Raw genomic sequence first — 12,451 nt, forward strand, 5'->3', positions numbered from 1 at the left:
TCAGCATAATGTCCTCAAGGTTCATCCATGTTATGCGGTGGCTTGCTGCTTCTTTGTTATTCTTCAAGCTAGCATAGTATTCCATTGTGTGTATGTACTACAGTTTGTTGATCCATTCTTCAATTGATGGGCATTTTGGCTGTCTCCATCTTTTTACTATTGTAAATAGTGCTATGGGTCGGAACTGACTTGATAGCACTTAACAACAACAATCAAATGGAAGAAATGATGATGTAAAAGAGCTGAACAGATGATGGCAAAGTGTGGTTTGAAAAGACAATGGAAAAAAATTGTAATAAAATGTGCAAAGACCTGGAGTTAGAAAATCAAAAAGAAAGAACATACTTGGAATTTCTCAAGCTGAATGAACTGAAGAAAAATTCAAGCCCTGAGTTACAACTGAAGGATTCTATGGGTGAAATATTGAATGGTGTAAGAAGTATCAAAAGAAGATGGAAGAAATACAGAGTCACTGTGCCAAAAACAATTGATTGAAGTTCGACCATTTAAGGGGGTAGCACATGATCAAGAATTGATGGTATTGAAAGAAGATGTCCAGGCTCTACTGAAAGCATTAGCAAAAAACAAGGTTTCAACAATTGATAAAATACCAATTGACATATTTCAACAGATGGACACAATTCTAGAAATGCTCATTTGTCTGTGTCAAGAAATTTGGCCACCTAACTGAGAGATCCATATTTGTGCCTATTCCAAAGGAAGTGATTCTAAACAATGCAGAAGTGATCAAACAATATCATTAATATCACATGCAAATAAAATTTTGCTGCAGACAATTTAAAAACGGTTGCAGCAGTACATCAACAGGGAACTGCCACATATTCAAGCCAGATTCAGAAGAAGACATGGAACAAAGGATGTCGTTGCTGACATCAGATGCATCTTGGCTGAAAGTGGAGTTTATAAGGAAGATGTTTACCTGTTTTTACTGACTATGCAAAGGCATTTGACTGTGTGGATCATAACAAATTATGGATAACATTTTGAATTATGGCAATTCCAGAACACTTCATTGTACTCCTGAGGAAACTGGACCTAAACCAAGAGCCAGTCATTCAAACAGAACCAGGGAATATTGGGTGAGTGTGGTACTGTAGGATAAGCACTGGACTGTGAACTACAAGGTCGGCAATTCACACTCACCAGCTGCTCCTCAGAAGCCCTACACAGGGTTGCTCTGAGTAAGAACAGGCTCTACAGTACTTAACAACAGCAACAAAATCAGAGAAGCTTTGTGTCAGGATATTAAGCCAGCCTGGCTGCCTTGCCTTGAGCCAACCCAGTTGTCTGCTCTGGATGTGAAGACCCTCCTACCCCATAAAACTCAGGATCCCAGAAGGAGGGACCTAGAGTGACTTGCTTCCCTCAGACTAAATCCAACGAGTGAGAAGGCAGACAGACTCCAGAAAAAAAACAACAACAACGTGGTAGGTGGGTGGTATTCTAGCTGGCCATACACAGTTGGTATTTGCAATGTGATTCTGCAATGAGTGACACTCCTCAGCACATGCACTCCAATGTGACCTGGAAGGAAAGAGCTAAAAGAGACACTAAGTCAGGTTTCTCCCTATCCACATATTGGCCATTCTCCTTGTGTGTATAAAGCAAATTCATGGCATGGGCTGGTGTTCTGGAGCCAGGATCGGTCTGGGGACAGACTGTCATGTGGCACTATCCGTTCCTATTCTCTCCTCCCTTCCTGGGGCCTCTTCTGGGCCCACCACCAGGTACTCCTTCTATCTTTCCCCTATCTCCTCCCACAAGAGGATTTTTTTTTTTGAGCAGGTATTTACTCAGTTTCACCTTGTATCTTAGCTCAGGTGATGGCACAAGTGTCAAATTCTTCCCTGCAGGTGGAAAGATACCGTTTAACAAGATAAGCTACAAAGTGAGATCACAGTATGTATCCAGTGGCCCATTCACTCATTCATTCACCCCCCTTGATTTTTCTATCCTGCAAATGTTTACTGAAGTAGATGGAGGAGTTGTGCCTTGCCAGGCACTAAACTAGAACCAGGGGATTCAATGGTGGGAAAGACACAGTAATGTACTCAAGGATCATACAAGTCTAAGGACAGAAACCCTGACCTCCAGTCTTCTGGAAAGTGGCCACTAAACAAATCAGATGTTTCACCAGGTGGTTAAAGAACCAAGTGTGCAAAGGACTAGTTGAGAAAGAGCAGGGATTGGGGGCAAAATCTTAATTCTGCTGGCCACCTGGCAAGGCTGTTAGCATCATAACTGTAGTTTTCATTAGCAGACCGTACAGAGTGAGTTGCTCAGTCTCCTCTTGCTACGCAAAAATAAGCCATTCTCTTTCTGACTGTTGCAGCACCATTGCCAAAGGGCCGCAGTCCTGTCACTTTTAGAGATTGGGGCCGAGGTGTCCATCACAAAGGTAGAGTGTAAGGAAAGTCTTTCTAAGCTGTTTCTCTCTGGTCTCACCATGGCTCCCATAGGACTTTACCATGACACTGTACCTGCGGCATTACTGGAAGGTTTAGAGGCTGGCCTTCCCCAGCACAAGCAACAAGAGCATGACCTTTGACAGTAGGCTGGTGAAGAAGATCTGGGTTCCCAACATCTTCTTTGTTCACTCAAAAAGGTCATTCATCCATGATACTACCACTGACAACATCATACCATGTGCTGTACATGAGGTAACTTTCCAGAGGTCATTGTTTCTTTGTCCAATGGTATTTCAATATGTATAGGTCATCCTTTGGTCCCTGAAGAGTTTGTCACTGTGGTTGAGTCTGTGGACTATGTGGGATGGCATCAGCCTTCTGATGCCAGTCTCAGTGGGTAATGAGATTAGGTAACCTGTATTAAGTTGATAGGGACAATAACCTCCTTTGTACCTTCCACTCCAAACTGAGCTGATGAGCACCTACTATGTGCCTTGCCAGGTAATAAAAACTAAAAACTAATAAAGGTTATCATTCATCGAATGCTGCTGCAGACCGACTTCTAAACTAACTTGAATAATTTATATCTTCTTCTTTACCTTTTCCTGGCCTGCTTGCAGATTTCTCAAAATGAAAATTAAACAGCTGGAGGATGAAAGTGGGGCGAGAGTCCTCTCAGGCGTCTCTTGGGGCAGTGGGCCCCACTGGCTCATGGGACACCAAAAGAAGGGTGCAGTTGTGGGCCATTAGTAGTCAACACCCAGAGTAACTGGGGGAGGGGTACACCAGCCTGGTAAAGGGTATCCAATAGCATCTGCTACAGAAGACAAAACTTTTTAAATTAAGGTTCTATAACTTAGAGTCCTGGTGTGGCACTGCAGGAAAAGCACTAGACTGCTAACTGCAAGGTAAGTAGTTCAAACCCACCAGTCGCTCCTTGTAAACTCTACACAGGGTTGCTATGATTTGGAACCAACTCAATGGCACTTACCAACGACATAACTTAGGATAACTGCTTCCCAACTTCTGAAGTAGGTGGAGGAGTTGGTTGCTCTTGGTTGAGTGAGCTGTTCTCCTGATTGGGCAGGAGCGTGAACCAAAATCTCCCTATGCAAACCAACATGCATGCTTGGGTTGTCTAGGATTACAGTCACTGCCATGTGCAACATGGACTTCAACCACTTTCCCCTGGACTCACAGACCTGTTCACTGGAGTTGGAAAGCTGTAAGTTATCATTGTGTTTAATGACTCATCCTCACCTTGCTTATTCCCTCTCTGACCTTTGTGGTTATTAATTAACATAGACGAAATGCTGACTGCTATGGTAAAGAACTGTTGATTTCCATTTGGCATAAGCTTTCTCTGTTATTGCCCTGGATCATACGTAAAGAAGTCAAATTAATTTCTTTTCCTCTCCCCAAAGATGCGTACACAGATGAAGAAATGATGCTGTATTGGAAGAATGGGGATGAATCACTGAAAACAGATGAGAAGATCTCTCTCTCAGTTTCTAATCCAGAGGTTTCATACCACTTCCAGACTGGTCTTCTACAGTAGCACACTGGTAGCTAACTTTAGCCATGGTCTGATTCAAATATAAAAGAAAACACATTAGAATCCCTCTTTAATGTCAACCTTTATTCTCACAATGAAAATTTAATTTGATTATTAAAATAATGCAAGGTCCTTCAAAATACATTTTAAAACATAAAGTAGAAAGTAAATTTGCTATTCTCTGAAATCCCATTGGTGGTGGTTGGTGGTTATGTGCCGTGGAGTCGGTTCCAACTCATAGTGACTCTGTACAGGGTTTCCAGGGCTGTAAATCTTTACAGGAGCAGAAAGCCTCATCTTTCTCCTGTGGAACAACTGGTAATTTTGAACTGCTGACCTTACAGTTCACAGCGCGATTCGTAACCACTATGGTCCTTGAAATCCCATTACCCAGAGGTAATCCTTCCTAACAATATGGTGAACATCCTTACAGCTATCTTGCTGTAATTTTGTGAATGTGAGTCCTTTGTTCCATACTGTTCTATAACCCAATTTGTTCTGGTTAGCAATATGAAATTCATAGTTTTCCAAGGTAATTAATATAGATTAATTGCTCCTGCTTTGTGTAACCTCTGGTGGGACTCGGGCTGAGACTGAAGTTTTGAGAGAAACCATTTGCAGTTCCCGGTGGCTGTGGAGCCTATAGGACTTCCTGCTTCATTACCCTTGGTCCATTACTGAAAAGCCTGGGCCCTTCCATGGATGCTTCCACCATCCCATCCACCGCTGCATGGTCATCATCTCCCAGTTTTCCTGCCTCCCCAGTAACATCAAATGCTATGGAAAAGAGTGAGGTCCCATTAGGGTTGTATCGGTGTTGGGACATCTGGCCTGCTTCCGCTTACATTCACTGTGCTCCTCCTTGTCTAGCTCTTCTCTGTCACTCTGATGTGAGTTGCCACATCTATTCTTTTCCCAGTTAACATTCAGTTTACTCCGCCTCATGGTGACCTTGTGTGGCATAGTAGAACAACACTCCATAAGGTTTTTTCTGGGTAGGCTTGAACAGCTGAGCATGGTGTTAACCAATTTTACCACCCAGGAACTTCACCTAAGGACACCCTTGTATCCTTACCAAGTTCAAATTAAATCTCTTTCTGAAGTCATTATTTAGAGTTTCTTATAGTAACTGTCTGTTGTGGTGCTATGGATCAGTACTGGACTGCAAACTACAAGGTCAGTAGTTCAAATCCACCAACTGCTCCTCAGAAACCCTATACAAGCTCGCTATGAGTCAGAACCAACTCAACAGCACTCAGCAACAACAACATATAATTGCCTAGTATGGCACTGCTAATAGGCATTAAGCTACTAACCCAAAGATTGGCAGTTCAAACCCACCAGCTGCTCCTTGGAAACCTTATACAGGGTCACTATGAGTCAGAACTGACTCAAAATATCAGAACCATGATATTTTCAATTGCCTTATATGCATGTGAAAGTTGCATAATGAATAAGGAAGACCATCGAAGAAACAATACATAGATATTATGATGTTGTTGTTGTTAAGTGCCGTGGAGTCAGTTCCGACTCATAGCGACCCTGTACAGGGTTTCCGAGGCTGTAAATCTTTACAGGGAGCAGAACGCTTCATCTTTCTCCTGCAGAACAGCTGGTAGTTTCGAACCGGTGACTTTGCGGTTCACAGCCCGATTCATAACCACTACGCTACCAAAGCTCCTTAGAGAAGAATATTAAAAATACCATGGACTGCCAGAAAAACAAACAAATCTGTGTTGGAAGAATTACAGCCAGTATGTTCCTTAGATGCCAGGATGGCAAGACTCTTATACTTCAGACATGTTATCAGGAGGGCCCAGTCCCTGGAGAAGGCTATCATGCTTGGTAAAGTGGAGGGTCAGCGAAAAAGAGGAAGAGCCCCAAGGAGCTAGACTGACACCGTGGCAGCAGCAATGGGCTCCAACATAACAACAAATGTAAGGGTGGTGCAGGGCCCAGCAGTATTTCCTTCTGTTGTGTATAGGGTGGCTCTGAATGCTCAATGACACTTAACAATAACAACAACATACAACTTTTACTGAATGCCAGGTACTGTTCTTTATGTGATCCAACAAATTTCTACCCAACAACCCTAGGCTGTAGATATTATTATTCCCCAGCTTACAGATGCAAAAATGAGATTGAGAGAGATTATGTTATTTATAGAAGTCATACTTGTAAGTAGCCAGGCAGTCTGCTTTAACCACTGTGTATACTTCCTCTTAAGTATTTTCTGTATTAGAACAGTGTGTTTTGTTTCTTTGGTTGAAGTCCAGATTGAGTACATCTTTTACTTCCGTTATTTAGTATGCACCACACAAGCAAAATCTGTTACCCCATCTTCCAGCTGCTAGCTCACTGTTTTCTATTTGGAGCACAGAGTGTTTCCAAGACAACTCTCACCTGGTTTTCAAAGACAGAAGGAAAAGATAACAGAATAGCCCTAAAAGGAAGGCCCTGTGCAAATCTAATGAAACTTGTGTTTTAGTTCATGGATGCCAATTTGACTAGAGAAAATAAAAGATGTTTCTTATTTGGGGTGAGCTGACTGAATCAGAAGGAATCCTGATGGTACCGTGGTTAAGTACTTGGTGCTAACTGAAAGGTCTACAGTTTGAACCCATCAGTCACTCTGCAGGAGAAATAAGTGGCAGTCTGCTTCTGTAAAGATTACAGTCTTGGAAACACTGTGAGGCAGTCCTACTTTTCCCACAGGGTAGCTATGAGTCAGAATTGACTCACTAGATGACAATGGTTTGGTGTTTGGTGCTGACCTGATTAGACAAGGTCTAATAAATAATTAGTAGTCTCCATCTTCTTTGAAGATCACCTTCTATTTATTCACTCCACATAAAGCACCAGCCTCATTCAAACAACCTAGGAGTCTACACAGTAGCCATGTGCCAAGCTTGTCTGGATCCACCCTATGGTTCCAGCCTTTCTCTATTGACCCAACCCTTCCCTTCCTGACTCAGTGCTAACTTTTCACGCCAGCCACATGGCCTTTGTTTCCTCAGCAATGTTTCTCCAGGTACAGCCTGAGTTCCACCAGTCACCAGGAGAGTGTGTTCAACCAGCACATTTCGGGGCCCCATTGCTGGTTTACTGAATCAGAATCACTGGTGGTGGAGGCTGGAAATCTGAATGTTCAACAAGCTATTTGTTCACATCAAAGTTCAAAGACCATTGAACTCAGCCAGTGATTCTCAAAGTGTGGTGTTCAGAAAACATCAGCATCAGTTAGGGACTTTGGAGGGAGAAACTCAATCTGTGTTATAACAAGTGTTCTAGGTGTGGTACAGAGTCCTGCTGTGGTGCTGCAGGATAAACACTAGACTGCTAACTATGAGGTAGGCGATTTGAACCCACCAGTTCAACCCTATATAGGGTTGCTATCAGTCGAAACTTGACTTGACAGCACTTAACAACAACAAAGTGTGGTAAACAGAGGTTGCTGGGCCCCACCCCCAGAGTTTCTGATACAGTAGGTGTTGGCCCCCAAAATGTACATTTCTAATAAGTTCCCAAGTGCTCTCTTGCTGTTGGTCCAGGGACTCCACTTTAAAAGTCATACATCTAAGTCAATATTTTCAACTCTGGCAGAGCATTGGAAATGCCTGGAAATTTTATAGATAGACTGATGCCTAGGTACCCACTGCAGACCAATTACATAAAAAATCTTTCAGGGAGAGGAGCCCACAGTGAAACAGATCATTTCTATATCCTCGTTTTTCCCCACAAGGAATGATCAAATGGTAAGTGACTTACACAGGCCAGATAGAGGATCAGAAGTAGACTTTAAAAAGCATCTGATCAGCTTATTTCTTCTTGGATGAACACAGAGACTGAGTGAGCGGATCAATCTCCTAATAAAGGAGACAGTGACAAGAGCCCAGCTTCCCTGACTCCTGCTTCAGTAGAAATGCCTTCAAAAAACAGAACCCACCCCCCAACTTCTTATGCCACTGAGTCACCTGAAGAATATGGTTGTGATATGCAAATAATAAACATCAAACAAATAACTAAACAGATACCTTTTCCTACTTCTATCTTTCCCAGGGATGCTATGAAGAGAAGTTGTTGCTGTTAAGGGCAGTTGAGTTGGTTCTGACTCATAGTGACCTTGTATAGGGTTTCTGAGGAGTGGCTGGTGAGCTTGAATCACCAACCTTGTGGTTCAAACCGACCTTGCAGTATAGTGCATTAACCCATAGCACCACACCAGGACTTCTGAAGAGATGTTAGATAAGGCCAAATGAAATTGTAAATATACTAGTATTTATCTACCGGAGCAAGATCAGTGGTTCAAGCTCACCAGTCGCTCCTCAGAAACCCTATAGAGGGTTGCTATAGGTCAGAACTGACTCAATGGCACTTAACAACAACAACAAGGGCTTATATTTTAGAAAGCAAAGGTATTACATTAAGCCAATTGATTGTTAATTTTAACTTTTTGATGGTAAGAGCAATTTAATGAAAAGAAGTGTTTCTGCCTCTCAAACTGTACCTCACTGGCTTCTTCCTTTGTCCCCAGGCTGGTACAACCGTCTGTACATTAACTTCACTCTGCGTCATTACATCTTCTTCTTCTTGCTCCAAACTTATTTCCCTGCGACCCTCATGGTCATGTTGTCCTGGGTGTCCTTCTGGATCAACCGCAGAGCTGTGCCTGCCAGAGTGTCACTGGGTAAAATGATTTCATAAGGTGTAGGAGAATGCCTACCTTTTCAACTGGCCACTATATAAAGAAAAAGAACATTTGCTATCCATCCCCTGAAATTAATTCTTAATCAATGGATTGTTAGAGTCAGAGGGAGCAAACTTTCCTTCTGCTGCTTGCCTCACCGCTTAAACTCTGGCCTCAGTTTCCCCACTGTGGAAGCCACAGGGAGTTAAAATGACATCAACTTGGTTTGAATCACTTAAGCAAGATGTAGCTTTTTTGAGGTCTATAACCTTCTACCACCAGCAGTAATGGAGCTCAGACCTTAGATAAATATGATAGTTCTGTAAATTGCAAACATGTGTTCTGTAAATATAAACTGTTTGCTGATCTTGTTGAGACAGAGTTTGGGAGCAGGGCCCATAACTGTGATGTCTGGGAATGAGCAGGCTACATTCCCTGAAGCTGTAGTTTTAGGCCTTCACTGACTGTGAATTCCAGGGTGCAAGTTTACACCTCCATATTCTGTATCATTGTAAATGTGGACAAAATCATTTCAGCCCTTCAAAATGTAAGGGTTCAGCCACCTAAGACTTTAGCTTTAAGACTCATTGGAAATGCTATACTATATATACTACATTGAATTGTATTATGTTATACTAACCAGCAAGTCAGAGTGAAGAAGAAATGAGTTATTTATAATCCCAGTCTTCATGGGAAGTGTCTCTTCTAGATGAGGAAGAATGTGCTCATTCCTTGATGTTTGAGAAGGTTCCTTTAGAAGTATCCTGAAGTCACTATTTTTAATTCCACATTTGCCATAGTTTAGGTGTTCTAGAAGCGTAAAATCTGTGATATAGATATATAGAGAGAACACGTTTGAGAGAGAGAAACTCACTTCAGGGAAGTAGTTCAGACAATTGTGGGGGTTGGCAAATCCCAAATCCATAGGTCAGGTTGCAGGCTGGAGATCTCGGCTGGCTCACGAGATTGTTAGGAGCAGGAAAATCCAAAATATGCAGGCCAGAGACTTCTGCATACTTGTGTCCCAAGGTCCATAGGTCAGGCTACATGAAAAGTGAAGAGTTCAGGGTTAGCGGAAGTGAGCTCGCAAGAACATTTACATATATTCTGTAGGTAGACCACATCCCCACAGAAACTACCCTTTCAACTAATTGGTTAATCGTATCAAATCACATCACGAAAAGTGGTTACATTATATTACATTATAAAACAGCAACCAGTCCAGTGTTTGCCAAACTTATATGAATCATAGGTCAGCCGAATTAAAACATAAAAAATTAATCATCACAATATCTGAAAAAGTTTTTTGTATAAAGAATTCTTTGACAGCCCCATCACAGGAATCCAGTATCCCAATATGCTTAAAATAGAAAGGAGACAAGTCGTAGCACGTTGTCCAGGTGATAAACAGACCGTCTTTAGGACAGAAAAAACGGTCTGGTTGTTTATGAAGCAAATCCTTGCACCTCTACATGGGGAATTTCTCATTAGATTTAAAAGACGGAGAATGTAAAATTGTGGCCGTTCTGTACCACTGCATGTGACTGAACGAAGAGTTGCCTGTTGTAGTTATCACCAAGGGGCTGACCATGTCCACCATCATCACGGGTGTGAATGCCTCCATGCCCCGCGTCTCCTACATCAAGGCCGTGGATATCTACCTGTGGGTCAGCTTCGTGTTCGTGTTCCTCTAGGTGCTGGAGTACGCCGTTAACTACCTGACCACAGGGCAAAAGCTGAAGGAGTGGAAGCTGCCGGGGAAGGTGAGCCCGCTTTCAGTTTCTTGTCCAAGCCGATGCAACTGGTAGAATGAGGAGGAAGGAAAAGGGGAAGGAGGAAGAGGAGTAATGTATGTGGAAAGGAAGATGTTTATGCAAAAGGAGTGGGATCCTGCTTCTGCTATTTTGGTTCTAGCTTGGGCTACAAAGGTCGCAGAAAATAGAAAGTCTTTTGACAAAGCTGGAAGACTTGGGCTCTTAGGCCTAACTATGCCACCTATGGTGAGCCTCGCTTTCCTCTAGTATGAAAAGGTGACAACAGAATGTTTACGCGCCTTCATTCCAGGGCTATTGTTAAGGATCACCTGAGAAATATATATGAAAATTGTTTTTAAAACCGTAGGATTCTTCTTGTTGTTAAGTGCTGTCGAGAAGGTTCCGACTTACAGCGACCCTGTGTAGGGTTTCCATCGACCTGGTGGTTGGCAGTCCAGTGCTTAACCTCCAGTGCCACATCAGGACTCTAGACATACATAAAATATATTGTTTTAAATCACTCGACTTCGTAAGTCGAGACCCTGTAAAGGATTTGCGAGGAGTGGTTGGTGAGTTTGAACTGCTACCCTTGCAGTTCAAACTGACCTTGTGGTCCAGTGCTTCTCCTATAGCGCTACACCATACTTGATTATAGTTGATAATATAACTATTATCGAATATTGAACAAGTCTAGGAAAAATGCTTCCAAACCAGAAAAGGAGAGAATTCTCAAACAGAAACTCCTTTGTTTATGAGTGCTTTGGCCCAGTGAAAATTCAACCACCTAAGACTAGCCTTTAGGATTATTGGAAGTATTATACTACCCATACTGCACTGTACTATACTGTAGGACTCTAGTCTGTTAGACAGAATGCAAATGAGGACAATTCTTTGACACAGAAAGGGGAATTCTACTCCATTCATTTTCTGATTCTTAGCAAACCACATTAAGAAATAAAATACTGACTTATTACTAGATAACTTTTTGCAAATTAGTTCTAGTATGGTGCTGTGGGGTAAGCACCGGACTGCTGACCACAGGGTTGGTGGTTCAAACCCATCAGCCACTCCTCAGAAAACTTATGTAGGGCTACTATGAGTCAAAACCAGCTTGGCAACACTTAACAACAACAACAAGAACAATCATTACACTAATAAAAGATACAGCGATCAGGGGACATAAAGTCCCACGTTCATGCACATCTAGTGGCTGGTAGCTCCTTGCATATGGAACCGATGTGTTTTAGGAAAAGTATACATGCTACCTTTTAAAAATCAGCTTCAAGTAGCACACTAGGCCTATCAGGTATTTCCAGATAGTTTCCAAATATGTTAGTAGATGGGTTAGGAATTTATTTATTTTTAAGGTTTTTATTGTGGATTGAGTGAAAGTTTACAGGGCAGATCATCAGTTTTACATTCAACTAATCATACACCTTGTTTCATTACAATGATTATAATCCCCTCCATGTACCATCAGTTAACAGTATTTCTCTCTATTCACTTTATCTTTAAAATAAATAAATAAAACACACAAAATAACCACTCAGGCATATGTAATAATTTACATCTCCAAAGGGCACATTCTGCAAGTCTGCCTCCTGGCCACCCTTTGTTCCCTCAGCCGCTCTCCCTCTCCATGACCCCGTCTCTGTCTCTGCCTCCGTCTCTGGCGACGTCGCTGCTTCTCTGGATAAGGTCCCGCATTTTGCTTATGCTCTTCCCCCTTGATGGTCCTAGGGTCCTCTGTTTCTGGACTGTAAGATTAACTACTCCCCTCTTTTTGTAACAAAACTACTACCTTTACATTTGTGATAGATGCAATTATTCACTTGAATCATACAAATCTTTTCCACATCTCTTTTCACCAGACCCATCTAGACAAGATGAAAACTATTCAGTGGGGACATTTTCTGGCCCCCCCCCCCACTCTTAAACTAAACTCCCTCTTGAAACCTTGTAAGCCAGTCACTTTGTGCTTTTATCACCCCCTCATTTTAGGTATCCAATGTCTCAGCTGTCTGAC

General features: G+C 42.2%; 1 protein-coding gene across 1 annotated transcript in view; it reads left to right on the plus strand.

Annotated features, from left to right (window-relative positions):
* GABRR2 (gamma-aminobutyric acid (GABA) A receptor, rho 2) overlaps positions 1-12,451 on the plus strand; it is a 51,653-nt gene that overhangs the window by 31,534 nt on the left and 7,668 nt on the right. Inside the window, 6 exon segments of the mRNA XM_006870621.1 lie at positions 2,481-2,695; positions 3,572-3,654; positions 3,854-3,923; positions 3,925-4,013; positions 8,519-8,671; positions 10,241-10,415. Of these exon segments, the coding sequence (XP_006870683.1) occupies positions 2,481-2,695; positions 3,572-3,654; positions 3,854-3,923; positions 3,925-4,013; positions 8,519-8,671; positions 10,241-10,415 (785 nt within the window).

This window comes from Chrysochloris asiatica, unplaced genomic scaffold (genome assembly GCF_000296735.1).
Source record: "Chrysochloris asiatica unplaced genomic scaffold, ChrAsi1.0 scaffold00146, whole genome shotgun sequence".
NCBI lineage: Eukaryota > Metazoa > Chordata > Mammalia > Afrosoricida > Chrysochloridae > Chrysochloris > Chrysochloris asiatica.